This window comes from Papio anubis, chromosome 2 (assembly GCF_008728515.1).
Source record: "Papio anubis isolate 15944 chromosome 2, Panubis1.0, whole genome shotgun sequence".
NCBI classification, from domain to species: Eukaryota; Metazoa; Chordata; class Mammalia; order Primates; family Cercopithecidae; genus Papio; species Papio anubis.
The window spans coordinates 90951219-90967325 of NC_044977.1; the positions used below are offsets into that span (position 1 = coordinate 90951219).

Genomic DNA, 16107 nt, shown 5'->3' on the forward strand with positions numbered 1-16107 from the left:
AAACTTTGTTTTTCTTGGGAGATTTTAACAGTGTTACCTTCTGAATTTTTAGATTATGTCCCCATGTCTCAGCTACACGAGACTTTCTGCTTTTCTGTTAGTTACTGGGACCTACCCCATGGCCCCACTGTTATTGTTACTAGAAAGCCTGGCCTAATGTGAGAAATAATTACAGATAAAACTTTTTTTTTCAGTGCTGCCTTAACAATTTCAGGAAAAGACTAAAATGCTTCCGATGTGGAGCAGACAAGTTTGGTAAGACTGGATTCAGCTGTTTGCAATATGCATTAAAACCTGACTAACTGGGGCAGGAAGCGGTGGCTCAATGTAACCCCACCACTTTGCAAGGCCAAGGTGGGAAGATCACTTGAGATATTAGTTCAATACCAGCCTGGCAAGAGATAGCAAGACCCTGCCTCTACAAAAAAAAAGAAATTTTAAATTATCTGGGGTGTGGTGGCACACACCTGTAGTCCTAGCTACTCAGGAGGCTTAGGTGAGAGGATTGCTTGAGTCCAGGAGTTGAAGGCTGCAGTGAGCTATGGTCATACCAGTGCACTCCAGCCTAGGCAACAAACAAGACCCTGCCTCCCAAAAACCAAAACAAAAATCTGACAGATAGGGTTGTTAACTGTGAGCTTGAGGAAACGTATAGATTTTAGTGTACTTAAACAGCTTGTCTGATTTCTTTAAATCTTTTCCCTTAGGTAATGCTGCTCATGATTGTGAGAGCACAAAACGTTCTTTTGTTTTCTAGAATCAAGTCTGCTCACCTGGTTTGCATTCTGCATCTGCCTTTCTTTAGTACAGGGTAGTGTCAGTCCCACTGTGGCCCAAAGTTTGCATTCTCTGTTAACCATGTGACAATTAATGAGGTTTTACTATAGGCACAAATGCTTAAAAAAGAAAAAAATGGGGCCGGGCGCGGTGGCTCAAGCCTGTAATCCCAGCACTTTGGGAGGCCGAGACGGGTGGATCACGAGGTCAGGAGATCGAGACCATCCTGGCAGGCATGGTGAGCTCCGATCTCTACTAAAAATACAGAAACTAGCCGGTGGCGGTGGTGAGCCTGTAGTCCCAGCTTCTCGGGGAGGCTGAGGCAGAATGCGTGAACCTGGGGCCGGGCTTTGGTGAGCGCTGAGATCCGGCCCTGCTCCAGCCCTCTGGGCGCGGCAGGAGATCGATCTCAAAAGAAAAAAATGGGCGAGACACGGTGGCTCAAGCTTGTAATCCCAGCACTTTGGGAGGCGAGGCGAGTGGGATCCGCGAGGTCGGGAGGTCCGAGACCATTCTGGCTAACATGGTGAAACCCGTCTCTACTAAAAAAATACAAAAAAACTAGCCGGGCAAGGTGGCGGGCGCTTGTAGTCCCAGCTACTCGGGAGGCTGAGGCAGGAGAATGGCGTAAACCGGTAGGCAGAACTTGCAGTGAGCTGAGATCTGGCCACTGCACTCTAGCCTGGGCGACAGAGCGAGACTCCGTCTCAAAAAAATGATGATAATAAAAAAAATTTTTTTAAATTAAAAAATGATTGTTTTGTTTGGTTAAAATAAAAACTTGTGGGGTTTTTAATGTATTTCTTTGGTGAAAATACATTAGTTGTTTGTCTTTAATTGGATCACTTTCCCTTCTAGACTCTGAACAGGAAGTGCCTCCTGGAACCACAGAGTCGGTTCAGTCTGTGGATTACTACTGTGATAGTAAGTTCATACGTGATCTTTTGGTCTTCATGTTAAAAATTGACCGCAGTTGTCAGGAGATCGAGACCATCCTGGCTAACATGGTGAAACCCTGTCTGTACTAAAAATACAAAAAATTTGGCCGGGCGCGGTGGCTCAAGCCTGTAATCCCAGCACTTTGGGAGGCCGAGACGGAAGATCCTGAGGTCGGAGGTCGAGAGACCATCTTGGCTAACACAGTGAAACCCGTCTCTACTAAAATACAAAAACTAGCGAGGCTGAGGTGAGCCTGTAGTCCCAGCTACTCGGGAGGCTGAGGCAGGAGAATGGTAAGCCGGGGCCGAGGAGCTGCAGTGAGCTGAGATTCGGCCCTGCACTCCAGCCTGGGCGACAGAGCAAGACTCCGTCTCAAAAAAATTAGCCAGGTGTGGTGGGACACCTGTAATCCCAACTACTTGGGAGGCTGAGGCAGGACAATGGCATGAACCGGGGTGAGGCTTGCGTGAGCCAAGATCGCACCACTGCACTTCAGCCTGGGCAACAGAGCAAGACTCTGTCTCCAAAAAAAAAAAAAAAAATTGACCTCAGTTGGAAATTTCTGTTCTACCCTTTTTTAAGGAGCAGCAGCAGCTTCAGGTTGTCCCTTAAAAGATTGGATTTTTAGAATCTTCTCCATGTCAGGGTAGAAAATACACTAGGAACGTCCCAAATGGATTTATTTGTTTGTACTTGACGCTGTCTTGGAAAACATTGGTGCATTGGTGGTGGGAATGCATGTGTATGTCATTTGTCTCGTTTACCCCTAGCGATCATTCTTCGGAACATAGCTCCGCACACTGTGGTGGATTCCATCATGACAGCACTGTCTCCTTACGCGTCTTTAGCAGTCAATAACATCCGCCTCATAAAAGACAAACAGACCCAGCAAAACAGAGGCTTCGCATTTGTGCAGCTGTCTTCTGCAATGGTGAGGTTCTTATCGATTCTTTCCTTTTTAAAAGAAACAGCTTTAAGAGGCAAATGTGGTTCATCCAGTTTTGAAACCATGTCTGAGGCTCCTGAAGCCCAAGATGCAAGGCTCCATAATGACAGTTTTTGCACTGCTAAATTACAGGACTGATGACTTCAGTATAGGCAACTGGCAGAATTTTTTGAGCCACACTTTAGTCCTTTGTACTTGGTTTTTTGTTGTTGTTCTTTTTTGGGATGGAGTCTCTGTCACCCAGGCTGGAGTGCAGTGGCACCATCTCGGATCACTGCAACCTCTGCCTCCAGGGTTCAAGCGATTCTCCTGCCTCAGCCTCCTGAGTAGCTGGGATTACAGGTGCCCACCACTACGCCCAGCTAATTTTTGTATTTTTAGTAGAGACAGGTATTTGCCATGTTGGCCAGGCTGGTCTCGAACTCCTGACTTGAAGTGATCTGCTCACCTCGGCCTCCCAAAGTGCTAGATGTACTTTGTTTTTTTTTGTTTTTTTTTTTTTTTTAATTTATTTATTATTATTATACTTTAAGTTGTAGGGTACATGTGCATAACTAGATTGGTTTAGCATTTGCTCTTTTGGTAATACTGGAAACCTTCACATCTTAGAGGAAAGAGAGATATTCCTTTCTTAAGGTTTCATATCTGCAAACACAATAAGGAATTAATTACTGTTTTTTTTTGTATATAGAAAACTATTTCTTTGAATGGGGTAGATGGTAGGGAGAGATTTTTAATTACATTACAAATTTTTTTCTTCACATTCTCCTTCAGGATGCTTCTCAGCTGCTTCAGATATTACAGAGTCTCCATCCTCCTTTGAAAATTGATGGCAAAACTATTGGGGTTGATTTTGCCAAAAGTGCCAGAAAGTGAGTGGCTTCATTGTCCTTGTTTCAAACTACTGCATCTGCACATCTGTACAGTGTGCTAACTGAACGCCAAGCCTGTATGTACCCCAAGTATATTGAGACACTGTGATCTTCCCTGATTGCCAAGGCCAGGAGGGACACGTTTGTCTTCTTTTAGTGATGATTCCCTCCTATCCTCTATAATCAGTTGATGAAGTTGCCTGAAATGGTTTCAGATCAGGAGAAAGGCAAGCATGGCAGATGGGTTGAGAACACATGCTTTGCAAACTGCAGCAGTATAGTGCTAACCCATCCAGAAATAATGCATTGCTTCCAGAACAGCGTGCTAATAATTTCATGTATATAGTGCTTAACTCTAGCATTGTAAATTTCCCTTTTTTAGTATAATTGCACATCGAAAAAAATGCTTTATTAGATGGCAGGTTACAAGATAGAACAATGATACTATAGGGCCACTTGCTTACTGAGGAATTTCCCCATGAAGAGCCCTCCCACTATGAAATGTGGCCTTGCTGGCATTTGAGACCTGACAAAGGGTGGAGTGAATCAGTTTCCTTGGTGGTGTAGGGGCACTAATTGTGGGAATACTGAGATAGAATCACATGATTGGATCTTTGTGGTTTCAGAGACTTGGTCCTCTCAGATGGTAACCGCGTCAGCGCCTTCTCTGTAGCTAGTACAGCTATTGCTGCTGCTCAGTGGTCATCCACCCAGGTAAGATCGAGGATCTTTTTGCTCAAGGTAGTATGGTGGTGGTGGTGCCCAGATTCATAGACATGACCTCTCCTGTAGTGGTACTCGAGATACGAGCTCTCTTTTTTTTTTTTTTTCCGAGACAGAGTGTCACTCTTGTCACCCAGGCTGGAGTGCAATGGTGTGATCTTGGCTCACACACAAGCTCCACCTTCCGGGTTCAAGCAATTCTTCTGTCTCAGCCTCTTGAGTAGCTGGGATTACAGGCGCCTGCCACCACACCTGCCTAATTTTTGTATTTTAGTAGAGACAGGATTTCACCACGTTGGCCAGGCCGGTCTTGAACTCCTGACCTCAGGTGGTCCACCCACCTAAGCCTCCCAAACTGCTCGATTATAGTCATGAGCCACGGCGCCCAGCAATACGAGCTTATTTTTAGGGACTTCTGAATTTTTTTCTTTAATGCCCACTAAATTTGTCTTTGTCTCATTTTGACGTTTTGTAGTCTCAAAGTGGTGAAGGAGGCAGTGTTGACTACAGTTATCTGCAGCCAGGTCAAGATGGCTATGCCCAATATGCCCAGGTAGGTAGATTTTAGCAGCATCCACCTTAGAGTCTTTCAGAGTGTGTCTGAGAATAGCAGCTTTAATGGTGGACTTTTCTTCAGTACTCACAGGATTATCAGCAGTTTTATCAACAACAAGCTGGAGGATTGGAATCTGATGCATCATCTGCATCAGGTAGTAAACTTCATCTCCCTTTTAACTTTTGTTTAAGCACTTACGGTTGAAGAAATACGATTAAATGCCCTAACTGGACCAAAAGCTGCAAGCCCATTTCTCTGTAAGATTGTAGGGGGCATGGCTGGGCACGGTGGCTCACTCCTGTAATCCCAGCACTTTGGGAGGCCAAGGCAGGTGGATCACGAGGTCAGGAGTTCAAGACCAGCCTGGCCAACATGGTGAAACCCCATCTCAACTAAAACTACAAAAATTAGCCAGGTGCGGTGGCAGACGCCTGTAATCCCAGCTACTCGGGAGGCTGAGACGAGAGAATTGCTTGAACCCAAGCGGCAGAGATTGCAGTGAGCCGAAATTGCGCCACTGCACTCCAGCCTGGGCGACAGAGTGAGACTCCATCTCAGGGAAAAAAAAGAATGTAGGGGGCATATTCAGGGCTGTCGTCATGTACCCAAGGTTCTGGGGAAGATTGCGGTTATATGTGTACACCAAGAGTTAATACAAGGTCTTAGAGACCATGTTGTGATGAGTTTAAATTCTTGCAATTCAACTCTGTATTTCCCTTCTCTGTGTTAGGAGTCATGGGTGTCCACATAAGTTCAGGTGAGCAGAGAGGATGTGGCCCTGGAGTCTGGTGCTCAGACATCAATCAGAAGAGCCACTCTTAAGAAACCTGGGCTTGGCCGGGCGCAGTGGCTCAAGCCTGTAATCCCAGCACTTTGGGAGGCCAAGACGGGCGGATCACAAGGTCAGGAGATCGAGACCATCCTGGCTAACATGGTGAAACCCCGTCTCTACTAAAAAATACAAAAAACTAGCCGGGCGTGGTGGCAGGCGCCTGTAGTCCCAGCTACTCGGGAGGCTGAGGCAGGAGAATGGCGTAAACTCGGGAGGCGGAGCTTGCAGTGAGCTGATATCCGGCCACTGCACCCCAGGTTGGGAGAAAAGGAAAACCCCCTCCTAAAAAAAAAAAAAAAAAAAAAAAAAGAAACCTTGGCTTTAATTTTTGTATCAGGATTTTAAAAGACTTGTGAGTTAAATCTTTCTCAACCCCAAAGCAGATATAGATCCTTTCTTCTCTCTCTTTCTTTTTTTTTTTTTTTTGAGACGGAGTCTCGCTCTGTCGCCCAGGCTGGAGTGCAGTGGTGCAATCTCGGCTCACTGCAAGCTCCACCTCCCGGGTTCACGCCATTCTCCTGCCTCAGCCTCCTGAGTAACTGGGACTACAGGCGCCTGCCACCACGCCTGGCTAATTTTTTGTATTTTTAGTAGAGACGGGGTTTCACCATGTTAGTCAGGATGGTCTCAATCTCCTGACTTCGTGATCCGCTTACCTCAGCCTCCCAAATTGCTGGGATTACAGGCGTGAGCCACCACGCCCAGCCTCTTCTCTTTTCTTAGCCATGATACAGAATCCTTAACTTTGTGTATCACATCTAGTAGAATTAAAAGAAAATGAAAATATTATAGATTCCAGGGTACTTAGTGGGAATTAGCTTATGAAAAACCGACATACACAATGACAGAAGAAAGCTAGATTGGGCATTACAAATAAAGATGTTTGTGTTGGCGTTCAGTGCCTTGGCTTTCCCTAACCCTTGTGTTTATCATCAGGCACAGCAGTGACCACCACCTCAGCGGCTGTAGTGTCCCAGAGTCCTCAGCTGTATAATCAAACCTCCAATCCACCTGGCTCTCCGGTAATCCTGTTGTCCTATATACAGAACTCGTGGCTGATGGGGAAATTTTGTTTTGCTGTACAAGTATTCAAGTATTACCCTTTCCTTGTTATATGAGCCAGGATTGAGTAATACATACTTCAACCTTATTTCTTTCTGTTGTCTTAAAATACTAACCTTATGATATATATGTGCATATATATTTTAAATATAAAATTTCAACTGTGTATTTATACTGTATGCATGCTTCAACTTGACCTTTAGAAAGTTGTCGCCGGGGCCGGGCACAGTGGCTTGCGCCTGTAATCCCAGCACTTTGGGAGGCCGAGGCGGGTGGATCACAAGGTTAGGAGATCAAGACCATCCTGGCTAACGTGGTGAAACCCCGTCTCTGCTAAAAATAAAAAAAAAATTAGCCGGGCGTGGTGGCAGGCGCCTGTAGTCCCAGCTACTCGGGAGGCTGAGGCAGGAGAATGGCGTGAACCTGGGAGGCAGAGCTTGCAGTGAGCCAAGATGGTGCCACTGCACTCCAGCCTGGGCGACAGAGCGAGACTCCGTCTCAAAAAAAAAAAGTAAGTTGTCGCTGGGCGCGGTGGCTCACGCCTGTAATCCCAGCACTTTGGGAGGCCAAGGCGGGCGGATCACAGAGTCAGGAGTTCAAGACCAGCCTGGCCAACATGGTGAAACCCCGTCTCTACTAAAAATACAAAAATTAGCTGGGCGTGGTGGCACATGCCTGTAATCCCAGCTACTCGGGAGGCTGAGGCAGGAGAATTGCTTGAACCCCGGAGACGGAGGTTGCAGTGAGCCAAGATTGTGCCACTGCAGTCCAGTTTGGGCAACAGAGCAAGACTCCGTCTTGAAAAACAAAGCAGGAAAGTTGTCAACATGTGTTTTGCTGAGGGATTGCCTTAGATTATTGCTACAGTGTGTCTGTCAGGGGAGCCCTTCCTTCTGGATGATTGCAGTGATTTAGCTCTCTTAAAAGGCTTTACAGTTGAAATTATATTGAAGCTGCTGTTCTTTCCAGACTGAGGAAGCACAGCCTAGCACTAGCACAAGTACACAGGCCCCAGCCGCTTCCCCTACTGGTGTAGTTCCTGGTACCAAATATGGTAAGCCAAACCTCATGGGGCTGTTGACAGTTGGAAGGTCCTAGTTGTTGTCTTTGTTTAATGAGAGTTCTCCCTTTGCGGGTGTCAGAGGGACACTTGGGGATGTGAGACAGAGAAGAAACATTAGGCCTGCTGCATCTCACTGGCTTAGAATTTGAAATAAAGCCATTTTCTTACCTGGAATGACTGTATGCTGGATTTTGTTTTTGCAGCAGTACCTGACACGTCCACTTACCAGTATGATGAATCTTCAGGATATTACTATGATCCGACAACAGGGCTCTATTATGACCCCAACTCGCAAGTAAATGCGCTGCTTTCCTCTTCAGTTTCACTAGAAGTATTTTAGTTTTGCTTAGTGCATTTATGAGGCGTAAAATGAAATATTTCCTGCAAAAGAATATATGACTCAGATTAGTTTTAACTTCTTCAAAGCCACCAAAATGTAGTTTTTATTTGGAGATTGGTAAGTTTTAATTTTAGGGTTAAAAAATGTTTTGAGGTATAATATACACACAGAAAAATACACAAAACAGAAATGTGCAATTCTTTGAATGTTTACATGTATATACATTTGTATATTACATGTGTATATACGCCACCCACTTATTCCCAGCCTGCCTAATCCCCATGCCCATTGCTGGTCAGTAACCTCTGTCTTCAGTAACCACTATTTTGATTTCTGTTGCCATAGATTATTTTATCAAGTTACAATTTATGGAAAGACCTAGCTAGAAATTTTAAATCGTACTTTTTCTCCCTATTAAATTCACTATTTTAACTTTTTAGAGTGTACAAATCAGTGGCTCTTAGTATATTCACAGTGTTGTGTAACTGTTACCACTGTGTAATCTCAGAACATTTTCATCACTCCAAGAAGAAACCCTGTACCTGTTAAACACTCCCCATTCTGTGCTCCCCTCCTGTAACTACTAATCTACTCTCTGTCTCCATGGATTTCCTTTTTTTTTTTTTTTTTTTTTGTGGCACAAACTTGGCTTACTGCAGCCTCTGCCTCCTGGGTTCAAGCAATGTTCCTGCCTCAATCTCCCAAGTAGCTGGTAGCTGGGATTACAAGCGCCCACCACACCCAGCTAATTTTTGTAGTCGAGACAGGGTTTCACCTTGTTTGCCAGGCTGGTCTCGAGCTCCTGACCTTATGTGATCCACCTACCTCGGCCCTCAAAGTGCCAGGATTACAGGCATGAGCCACTGCGCCCAGCCCTCTGTTCTTGATATTTCATATAAGTGGAGTCAGACAATAGATGACCTTTTGTGTCCTGCATCCTTTACTTTGGTTCCCTGTGTATTCTTAAGGGTAGAATTTAGCAGATGTATGGAGTGATGTTTTATTTTTGGTGGCATATATAACTTTTAAAAGGGAAAAACAACTTTAACACCCCATAAATAACTATTTGTGAGCGGGAGCTGTATATATAGAGCAGTAAAGTAAGTATTTTTAACAGGAACTTGATATTGATAGGTTGTGGTTTCTGAGAGATTGAAGTGTGAAGCTGTGTGCGACCTACCTAAGCAGGCCAAGCCTCTGCATGCCTCTTCCACTTCTCTCGTTTGTGAAGCCTGGCCATTTATTTCCCTGTCAGTTCTCTTTGGTGGCCTTAGAAGTTGTGTCTGTTAGCCACACCACCTTACCCAGAAGAGACAGACACTGTCTCCTGGGTCCCTGTTGAGTAGATAGAGTGAGCGACTAGAAAATAAAGGAGAAGAAGAGGATATGTGACACCTCTCCTCTGTTGCAATTCCTGTTGAGCTTGGGTCTCTTCACCAACACCTCCTTCCAGCTCTGAGGTAGTGTTTACACCCTGTGTGTGGTTGCCTGGTATCCAAAGAATTCTACGTGGATGGGCCCAATGATGAGCTGTTGTCATGGCAGATGTCTGAACTCCATGACACGCCCACCTGTTCTGGCTGCCTGGTTTACGTAAACAGTCTGTGGAACAGAGTGAGACAAATTGCTCTTTGGGTGCCTTCTAGGTAGGCCCAGGGATTAGATTAATGGGAACTAGACTTTTTTTATTTTTATTTTATTTTTATTTTTTTGAGACAGAGTCTTACTCTGTTGCCCAGGCTGGAGTGCAGTGGTGCGATCTTGGCTCACTGCCACCCCCATCTCCCAGGTTGAAGCTATTCTCTTGCCTCAGCCTTCTGAGTAGCTGGGATTACAGGCGTGCCGTCATGCCCAGCTAATTTTTGTATTTTTAGTAGAGATGAGTTTTCACCATGTTGGCCAGGCTGGTCTCGAACTCCTGACCTCAGGTGATCCTCCCACCGCCACCTCCCAAAGTGCTAGGATTACAGGCATGAGCCACTGCGCCTGGCTGGGAACTAAACTTTTTAAATAAACCATATTCTATTTTTATTCTAGCAGTGTCACACTTCTTCACTAGGTGGTTCATCATGTTTACCTATACCAAGGTGTGCCAAGGGTCCTTTCTGGGATCTTTTTTTTTGTTTAACGAAATATTTATTTAATCGACTGACATAGTGGAAAGTCTGCATTAATTGTTTTTTCTTTGTTGTTTTGTAGTACTACTATAATTCCTTAACCCAGCAGTACCTTTACTGGGATGGGGAGAAAGAGACCTACGTGCCAGCTGCAGAGTCTAGCTCCCACCAGCAGACGGGCCTGCCTCCTGCAAAAGAGGGGAAAGAGAAGAAGGAGAAACCCAAGAGCAAAACAGCCCAGCAGGTCAGAACATGACCCATATTTCTCTCATTGAGGTACTGGGCTGAACTCTTGGTTTGGGGGTTGTAGCATTTATGTCAGTATTATTTGGATTCTTAAAAATTGGGCTCTATGTTTTATTCATACTAAGTTCTTAGAGCATTTTGCAGTTTTTTATTGTTACCATATCTTGACTGTCAGTTAGCCTGTGTACTTAGGGAAAAAAGCCCTGGAAATCTCAAAGCTTTTCAAGCAGTATTTATGAATGACTTTGGTTATATGTGATAGCATCTAATGGAAATATTTGTAGGTGGAAGTAAGAGTAAAAGGGGTTTGTTACAGGGCATATAGTTGAGATAAGATCCTTAATGGCTCGTTCTCATGGCACAGGGAACTAAATGTGTTTTCGTTGGTGTTTGTTGTTTGACATTAGATCGCCAAAGACATGGAACGCTGGGCTAAGAGTTTGAATAAGCAGAAAGAAAACTTTAAAAATAGCTTTCAGCCTGTCAATTCCTTGAGGGAAGAAGAAAGGAGAGAATCTGCTGCAGCAGACGCTGGTTTTGCTCTCTTTGAGAAGAAGGTAATAGCAGGCATGGCCAGTATGTCATGATGGGAACTTACCTAAAACTTGAGGCTCATGGCTTGTCCTCTGTTTCCCAGGGAGCCTTAGCTGAAAGGCAGCAGCTCATCCCAGAATTGGTGCGAAATGGAGATGAGGAGAATCCCCTCAAAGTAAGGGAGTACCACCAGTGTTTTAAAGACCCTATCTGTGGTTTGTGTTTCACTTTAAGGCTCAGCTGCATCTTGGCTAATGTGATTCCTACTTAAAACTGAATGTGATCTCTGTTGGTGGGTATTGGAGCAGTTTCCGCACATAGATTCCATGTTCGGGGCTTTGTTTTCTGTGACAGCAGATGAGATGGAGCGACAAAAGAAGCTTCAATTCCTAAGCTCAGTTAATTAAGTTTCATTGCATCTGTGAGTAGAGAGTTTTAATGGTCTGGAAAGAGAAAATTAAGACAAGAAAAAGCTTGTTTTACTAGATAGATCCCGGTCTGGGTGGGCCATTATTCTGATATGTTGTATTTGGGATTTTTATGTGTGGTCAGTGGTTTGAAAATAGTCACTCAGTCTAGGCAACATTGCAAGACTTTGTCTCTACTAAAAATTAGAAACAAATTAGCTGGGTGTGGTGGCATGCATCTGTAATCCTAGCTACTTGGGAGGCTGAGGTAAGAGAATTGCTTGAGCCCAGGTGATCAAGGCTGCAGTGAGCCACTGCACTTTTGGGGGATCATACCATTGCACTCCAGCCTGGGCAGTGAGTAAGACCTTGTCTCATTTTAAAAAAGAGGCTGGGCGCGGTGGCTCACACCTGTGATCCCAGCACTTTGGGAGGCCAAGGCAGGCGGATCATTTGAGGTCAGGAGCTTGAAACCAGCCTGACCAACGTGGTGAAACCCCATCTCTACTAAAAATGCAAAAAATTAGCCAGGGGTGGTGGCAGGCGCCTGTAATCCCAGCTACTTGGGAGGCTGAGACACTTGAATCACTTGAACTTGGGAGATGGAGGTTGCAGTGAGCCGAGATTACGCCACTGCACTCCAGCCTGGGCAAAAGAGCGAGACTCCATCTCAAAAGAAAAAGAAGGTAGTCACCCAGGAATCCATTTCTTGGGCTCCAAGAAGGTTGGTACCAAGAGGCTGTCAGGCCTAGCACTTAAGGACCTGACTACTACATGCGGTTGACAAAATGTGATTCACTACTAAAGCGTGACATACAGTAATGAAGATTTGCTAACATTTCGGATGAGGCATTACTTTATCCAGGTACATAGCCATCGCCATCTTCCTACTGTACATTTCCAGTGACCTGCCTTCCTTTTGTCCCCAGAGGGGTCTGGTTGCTGCTTACAGTGGTGACAGTGACAATGAGGAGGAGCTGGTGGAAAGACTTGAGAGTGAGGAAGAGAAGCTAGCTGACTGGAAGAAGATGGCCTGTCTGCTCTGCCGGCGCCAGTTCCCGAACAAAGATGCCCTAGTTAGGCACCAGCAACTCTCAGACCTTCACAAGGTGGCCATGCTTCTCTGAGCTGATCTGAGGGGGGCGAGAGGAGGCAGTGAGACAGTTTGAGTGCCCTAACAGTCCTGATGGTTCCAAATATACTTGCTGTCTAATGACGGCCTTACAGAAAGCTGTTCCCGATGACGGTGAAGGGAGTCTGGCAGCTCCACACACATCAGACTATAGTTTTTATGTGATTGTGTATTGTTTGGGCTTTGGCTTTTAAAATACAGTAGATGTTACTAATGTTATGACATTTCAAATTAAGATGATCTGAGTCCTTACTGTGTCTTTCAAATCTTTTATATAGCAAAACATGGATATCTACCGACGATCCAGGCTGAGCGAGCAGGAGCTGGAAGCCTTGGAGCTAAGGGAGAGAGAGGTGAATGGGAAACTGCCACAAGAAAGAGGATATTGGGATAATCGCCTTTAGGTTTTATTTGTAGCCTTTAGTTCCAGATCCCAGGGGGAGGGTAGAAGGATTTGTCACACCCTTGTCATCTGACCATTGTAGTTCATACAGCCTAGACCCAGGGTCTGTGTGCTTTGTGCACCTCACATTGTCCCTTCATCATAAGGGTTCACAAGGCAGAAGCACACTGCTGAGACTGCTCACAAGTCTTGAATGCCAGAGCTTGCTGCTTCAATACACTGGATTTTTTTTATGGAGAGAGTGGTCTAGTTTGACCTGGCTGGAGAAGCCTTCATGGGCAATGAAGGGGGCTTCAAATTAATCCCAAGAGACAGCAGGACATGAGGTTATTGCAGGTGATATGAAAGGAAGGGTGGGCAGGGCATGGTGAGCAGATCTGGGAACAAAGGCAAGAGTGAAGCCTGTGACATAGTAGTGGGCAAGTAGTTAGTGCTGGTGGTTGGGGCAGGTTGGCGGCCATGTGGGCAGGGATTTAAATGCAAATACAGTCCTGTGGGTTAGAAATGAGCAAGTGGGTTAGAAATCTCCCACCCCGAGATAATTCTGACGTGTCTGTAGTTAAGGCTTTTGCTTTTCTTCTCCCCCCATCCTTCCCACCCTGTTATCTATGATTCCACCTCCCCAGGGACTACTGAACAGGTCTCTGGAAGCCTCCTTGATGTTGGAGATAAGCCTTTCCAAATGTTGGAGGTATACCTGTCCAAATGCTGAGGAGAACGGGCAATTCTGCCTTCCTCTTCGCAGGCTGTACCCACTGCCCAGTGGGCTGGTTGAAGAGCTTGACAGAGGGTGGCTAATTAAATAAAACTGCTTGTTGGAGACATAGTTCTGCCCCTGGTTCCGCACAATTCATATCTACAAATTTAACATTTTAGATATGACTAGGTATGATGAGGGGAACAAGGGAATTTGGTATTTCAGAGCAGTCTAAAAAAAGCATTCTCCAGACTTAAAAATACTTGAGGGGATAGTTTTGAATAGGTGCATTAGACAGTTACAGGTTGAGGTCTGTGAACATTTCCAGCAGTGTTTTTTCTCCCATAGATGAAATACCGAGACCGAGCTGCAGAAAGACGGGAGAAGTACGGCATTCCAGAACCTCCAGAGCCCAAGCGCAAGAAGCAGTTTGATGCTGGCACTGTGTATGTGATGTGCACATTTTCCAGTTCGTAAGCTGGGGCCCTGGCTGTTTTAAGTAACTGTGTGTTTGCCACTGGCAGGAATTACGAGCAACCCACCAAAGATGGCATTGACCACAGTAACATTGGCAACAAGATGCTGCAGGCCATGGGCTGGCGGGAAGGCTCTGGCTTGGGACGAAAGTGCCAAGGCATTACAGCTCCCATTGAGGTAAGCAGTAGGGTCAGGCCTTGATGTTTGCCACGCTTACAGGCTGGTTCCAGAGAGGAGATCAGAGCACTCATAGAGCCTGGGACCCAGGAGCAGCTTTACCTTAGCATGAAGGGGCAGATTACAGGCATGAGCTCACACCTGTAATCCCAGCACTTTGGGAGAGCAAGGCAGATACATTGAGCCCAGGAGTTTGAGACCAGCCTGGGCAACACGGTGAAACCCCGTCTCTACTAAAATACAAAAAATTAGCTGGACGTGGCATTGTTTACCTGTAATTCTAGCTACTCAGGAGGCTGAGGCAGGAGAATTGCTTGAACCTGGCAGGAGGAGGTTGCAGTGAGGCAAGATCATGCCACTGCACTCCAGCCTAGGCAACAGCGAGACTGTCTCAAAAAAAAAAAAGAAAATTTAGTAGGGTTTTCACCCATGATAAGAAATCTTTAAATTGATCAGAGCCCACATTGAGGCATCATATCCTGGGGTCAGAGGCCCCTACCCACTGGCTTTCTAGGCAGGAGCTCCACCCGTAATTGCCCCTGCTCTGTCCTGGGAGCACAGCTTAGGTCAGACTCTTGTAGACCATGTTCATCCTGTTTATGTGAGTTCTGCTGACATCGAGCTGTCCTGTGTAATCTGTGCCTGTAATTACCAGGCCTTTCCCACGCTTCAGAGGAGTACTTTGGGGCCCTTTCCTAGGCATGGATGCTTGCTGAGCAAGCATTGAGGGGTGGGTGATTTGCTTCATCTGCCTGTGTTCCGTAGCCCATTTTATTCCTCCAGTCCTTAAACTTGCTCCTGGTCTCTTCTGGAGAAATCCTTGTCTTCATATAGTTTCCTCTCTTCTGTCTCCTGGTGGGTGGTCCTGCTGGGTAAGGAGTGGGCATGGTGAGAGGTGGAGCAGCCCATACCCCACCTGCCAGCTGACAGTCTCTGTGCTTCCCTAGGCTCAAGTTCGGCTAAAGGGAGCTGGCCTAGGAGCCAAAGGCAGCGCGTATGGTTTGTCGGGTGCCGATTCCTACAAAGATGCTGTCCGGAAAGCCATGTTTGCCCGGTTCACTGAGATGGAGTGAGAGAGAGAGAGAGAGAGATATGACAAGGAGCACAAGAAGTGGTCCATCTTCTCCTGGATTCGCTCTTACCGCCTGTCTCTTTAAGGGCATGCCTTGTGCTATTAATAGATCTTAGGGTGAACCACTTCATTCTGCAGGGTTCTCCCTCCCACCTTAAAAAAGTTCCCCTTATGTGGGTTGTCTGGTGAATGGCCTTCCTTCCTGCCAGAGGGCTTGTGAACAGACCGGAGAGGACAGTGTGTTTTTTATACTTCAGTGTACATAGTGTAATGTAGCGTGTTTACATGTGTAGCCTATGTTGTGGTCCATCAGCCCCTCACATTCCTAGGGGTTTGAGATGCTATAGGTGGTATGTGACACCAAAGCCACCTCTGTCATTTGTTGTGATGTCTTTTCTTGGCAAAAGCCTTGTGTATATTTGTATATTACACATTTGTACAGAATTTTGGAAGATTTTCAGTCTAGTTGCCAAATCTGGCTCCTTTACAAAAGAAATACCTTGAGAAATGGGTGTCCTGTGTCTCTTTATTCTTGGGTGGATAGGTGGGTCAAGCATGTCTGAGCCAGTCAAGCCTGGTGATGAAATCAGTTTATTTCTTGCCCTCATTCAGGTTCAGATTTATTTATTTTTTTATTTATTTATTATTTTTTTTAAGGCAGGGTTGGCCAGGCGTGGTGGTTCACGCCTATAATCCCATCACTTTGGGAGGACGAGGCAGGTGGATTGCCTGAAG

At 45.7% G+C, this 16107-nt stretch overlaps 1 protein-coding gene across 3 annotated transcripts in view; it reads left to right on the forward strand.

Annotated features, from left to right (window-relative positions):
- RBM5 (RNA binding motif protein 5) overlaps nucleotides 1–15884 on the forward strand; it is a 32480-nt gene extending 16596 nt beyond the window's left edge. For 2 of the 3 annotated variants that reach the window (XM_003894402.4, XM_021934383.2), the window contains 18 exons: nucleotides 195–255; nucleotides 1636–1701; nucleotides 2487–2647; nucleotides 3437–3534; nucleotides 4161–4248; nucleotides 4733–4810; nucleotides 4895–4967; nucleotides 6582–6667; nucleotides 7677–7761; nucleotides 7974–8065; nucleotides 10310–10471; nucleotides 10881–11030; nucleotides 11111–11182; nucleotides 12344–12523; nucleotides 12825–12899; nucleotides 13995–14092; nucleotides 14171–14300; nucleotides 15248–15884. In XM_003894402.4, the coding sequence (XP_003894451.1) occupies nucleotides 195–255; nucleotides 1636–1701; nucleotides 2487–2647; nucleotides 3437–3534; nucleotides 4161–4248; nucleotides 4733–4810; nucleotides 4895–4967; nucleotides 6582–6667; nucleotides 7677–7761; nucleotides 7974–8065; nucleotides 10310–10471; nucleotides 10881–11030; nucleotides 11111–11182; nucleotides 12344–12523; nucleotides 12825–12899; nucleotides 13995–14092; nucleotides 14171–14300; nucleotides 15248–15373 (1881 nt within the window). In that variant the 3' untranslated portion in view covers nucleotides 15374–15884. The remainder of the gene's footprint in view (nucleotides 1–194; nucleotides 256–1635; nucleotides 1702–2486; nucleotides 2648–3436; nucleotides 3535–4160; nucleotides 4249–4732; nucleotides 4811–4894; nucleotides 4968–6581; nucleotides 6668–7676; nucleotides 7762–7973; nucleotides 8066–10309; nucleotides 10472–10880; nucleotides 11031–11110; nucleotides 11183–12343; nucleotides 12524–12824; nucleotides 12900–13994; nucleotides 14093–14170; nucleotides 14301–15247) is intronic. The other variant, XM_009200742.3, reaches the window with a different exon arrangement.
- Nucleotides 15885–16107: the final 223 nt, after the last annotated feature.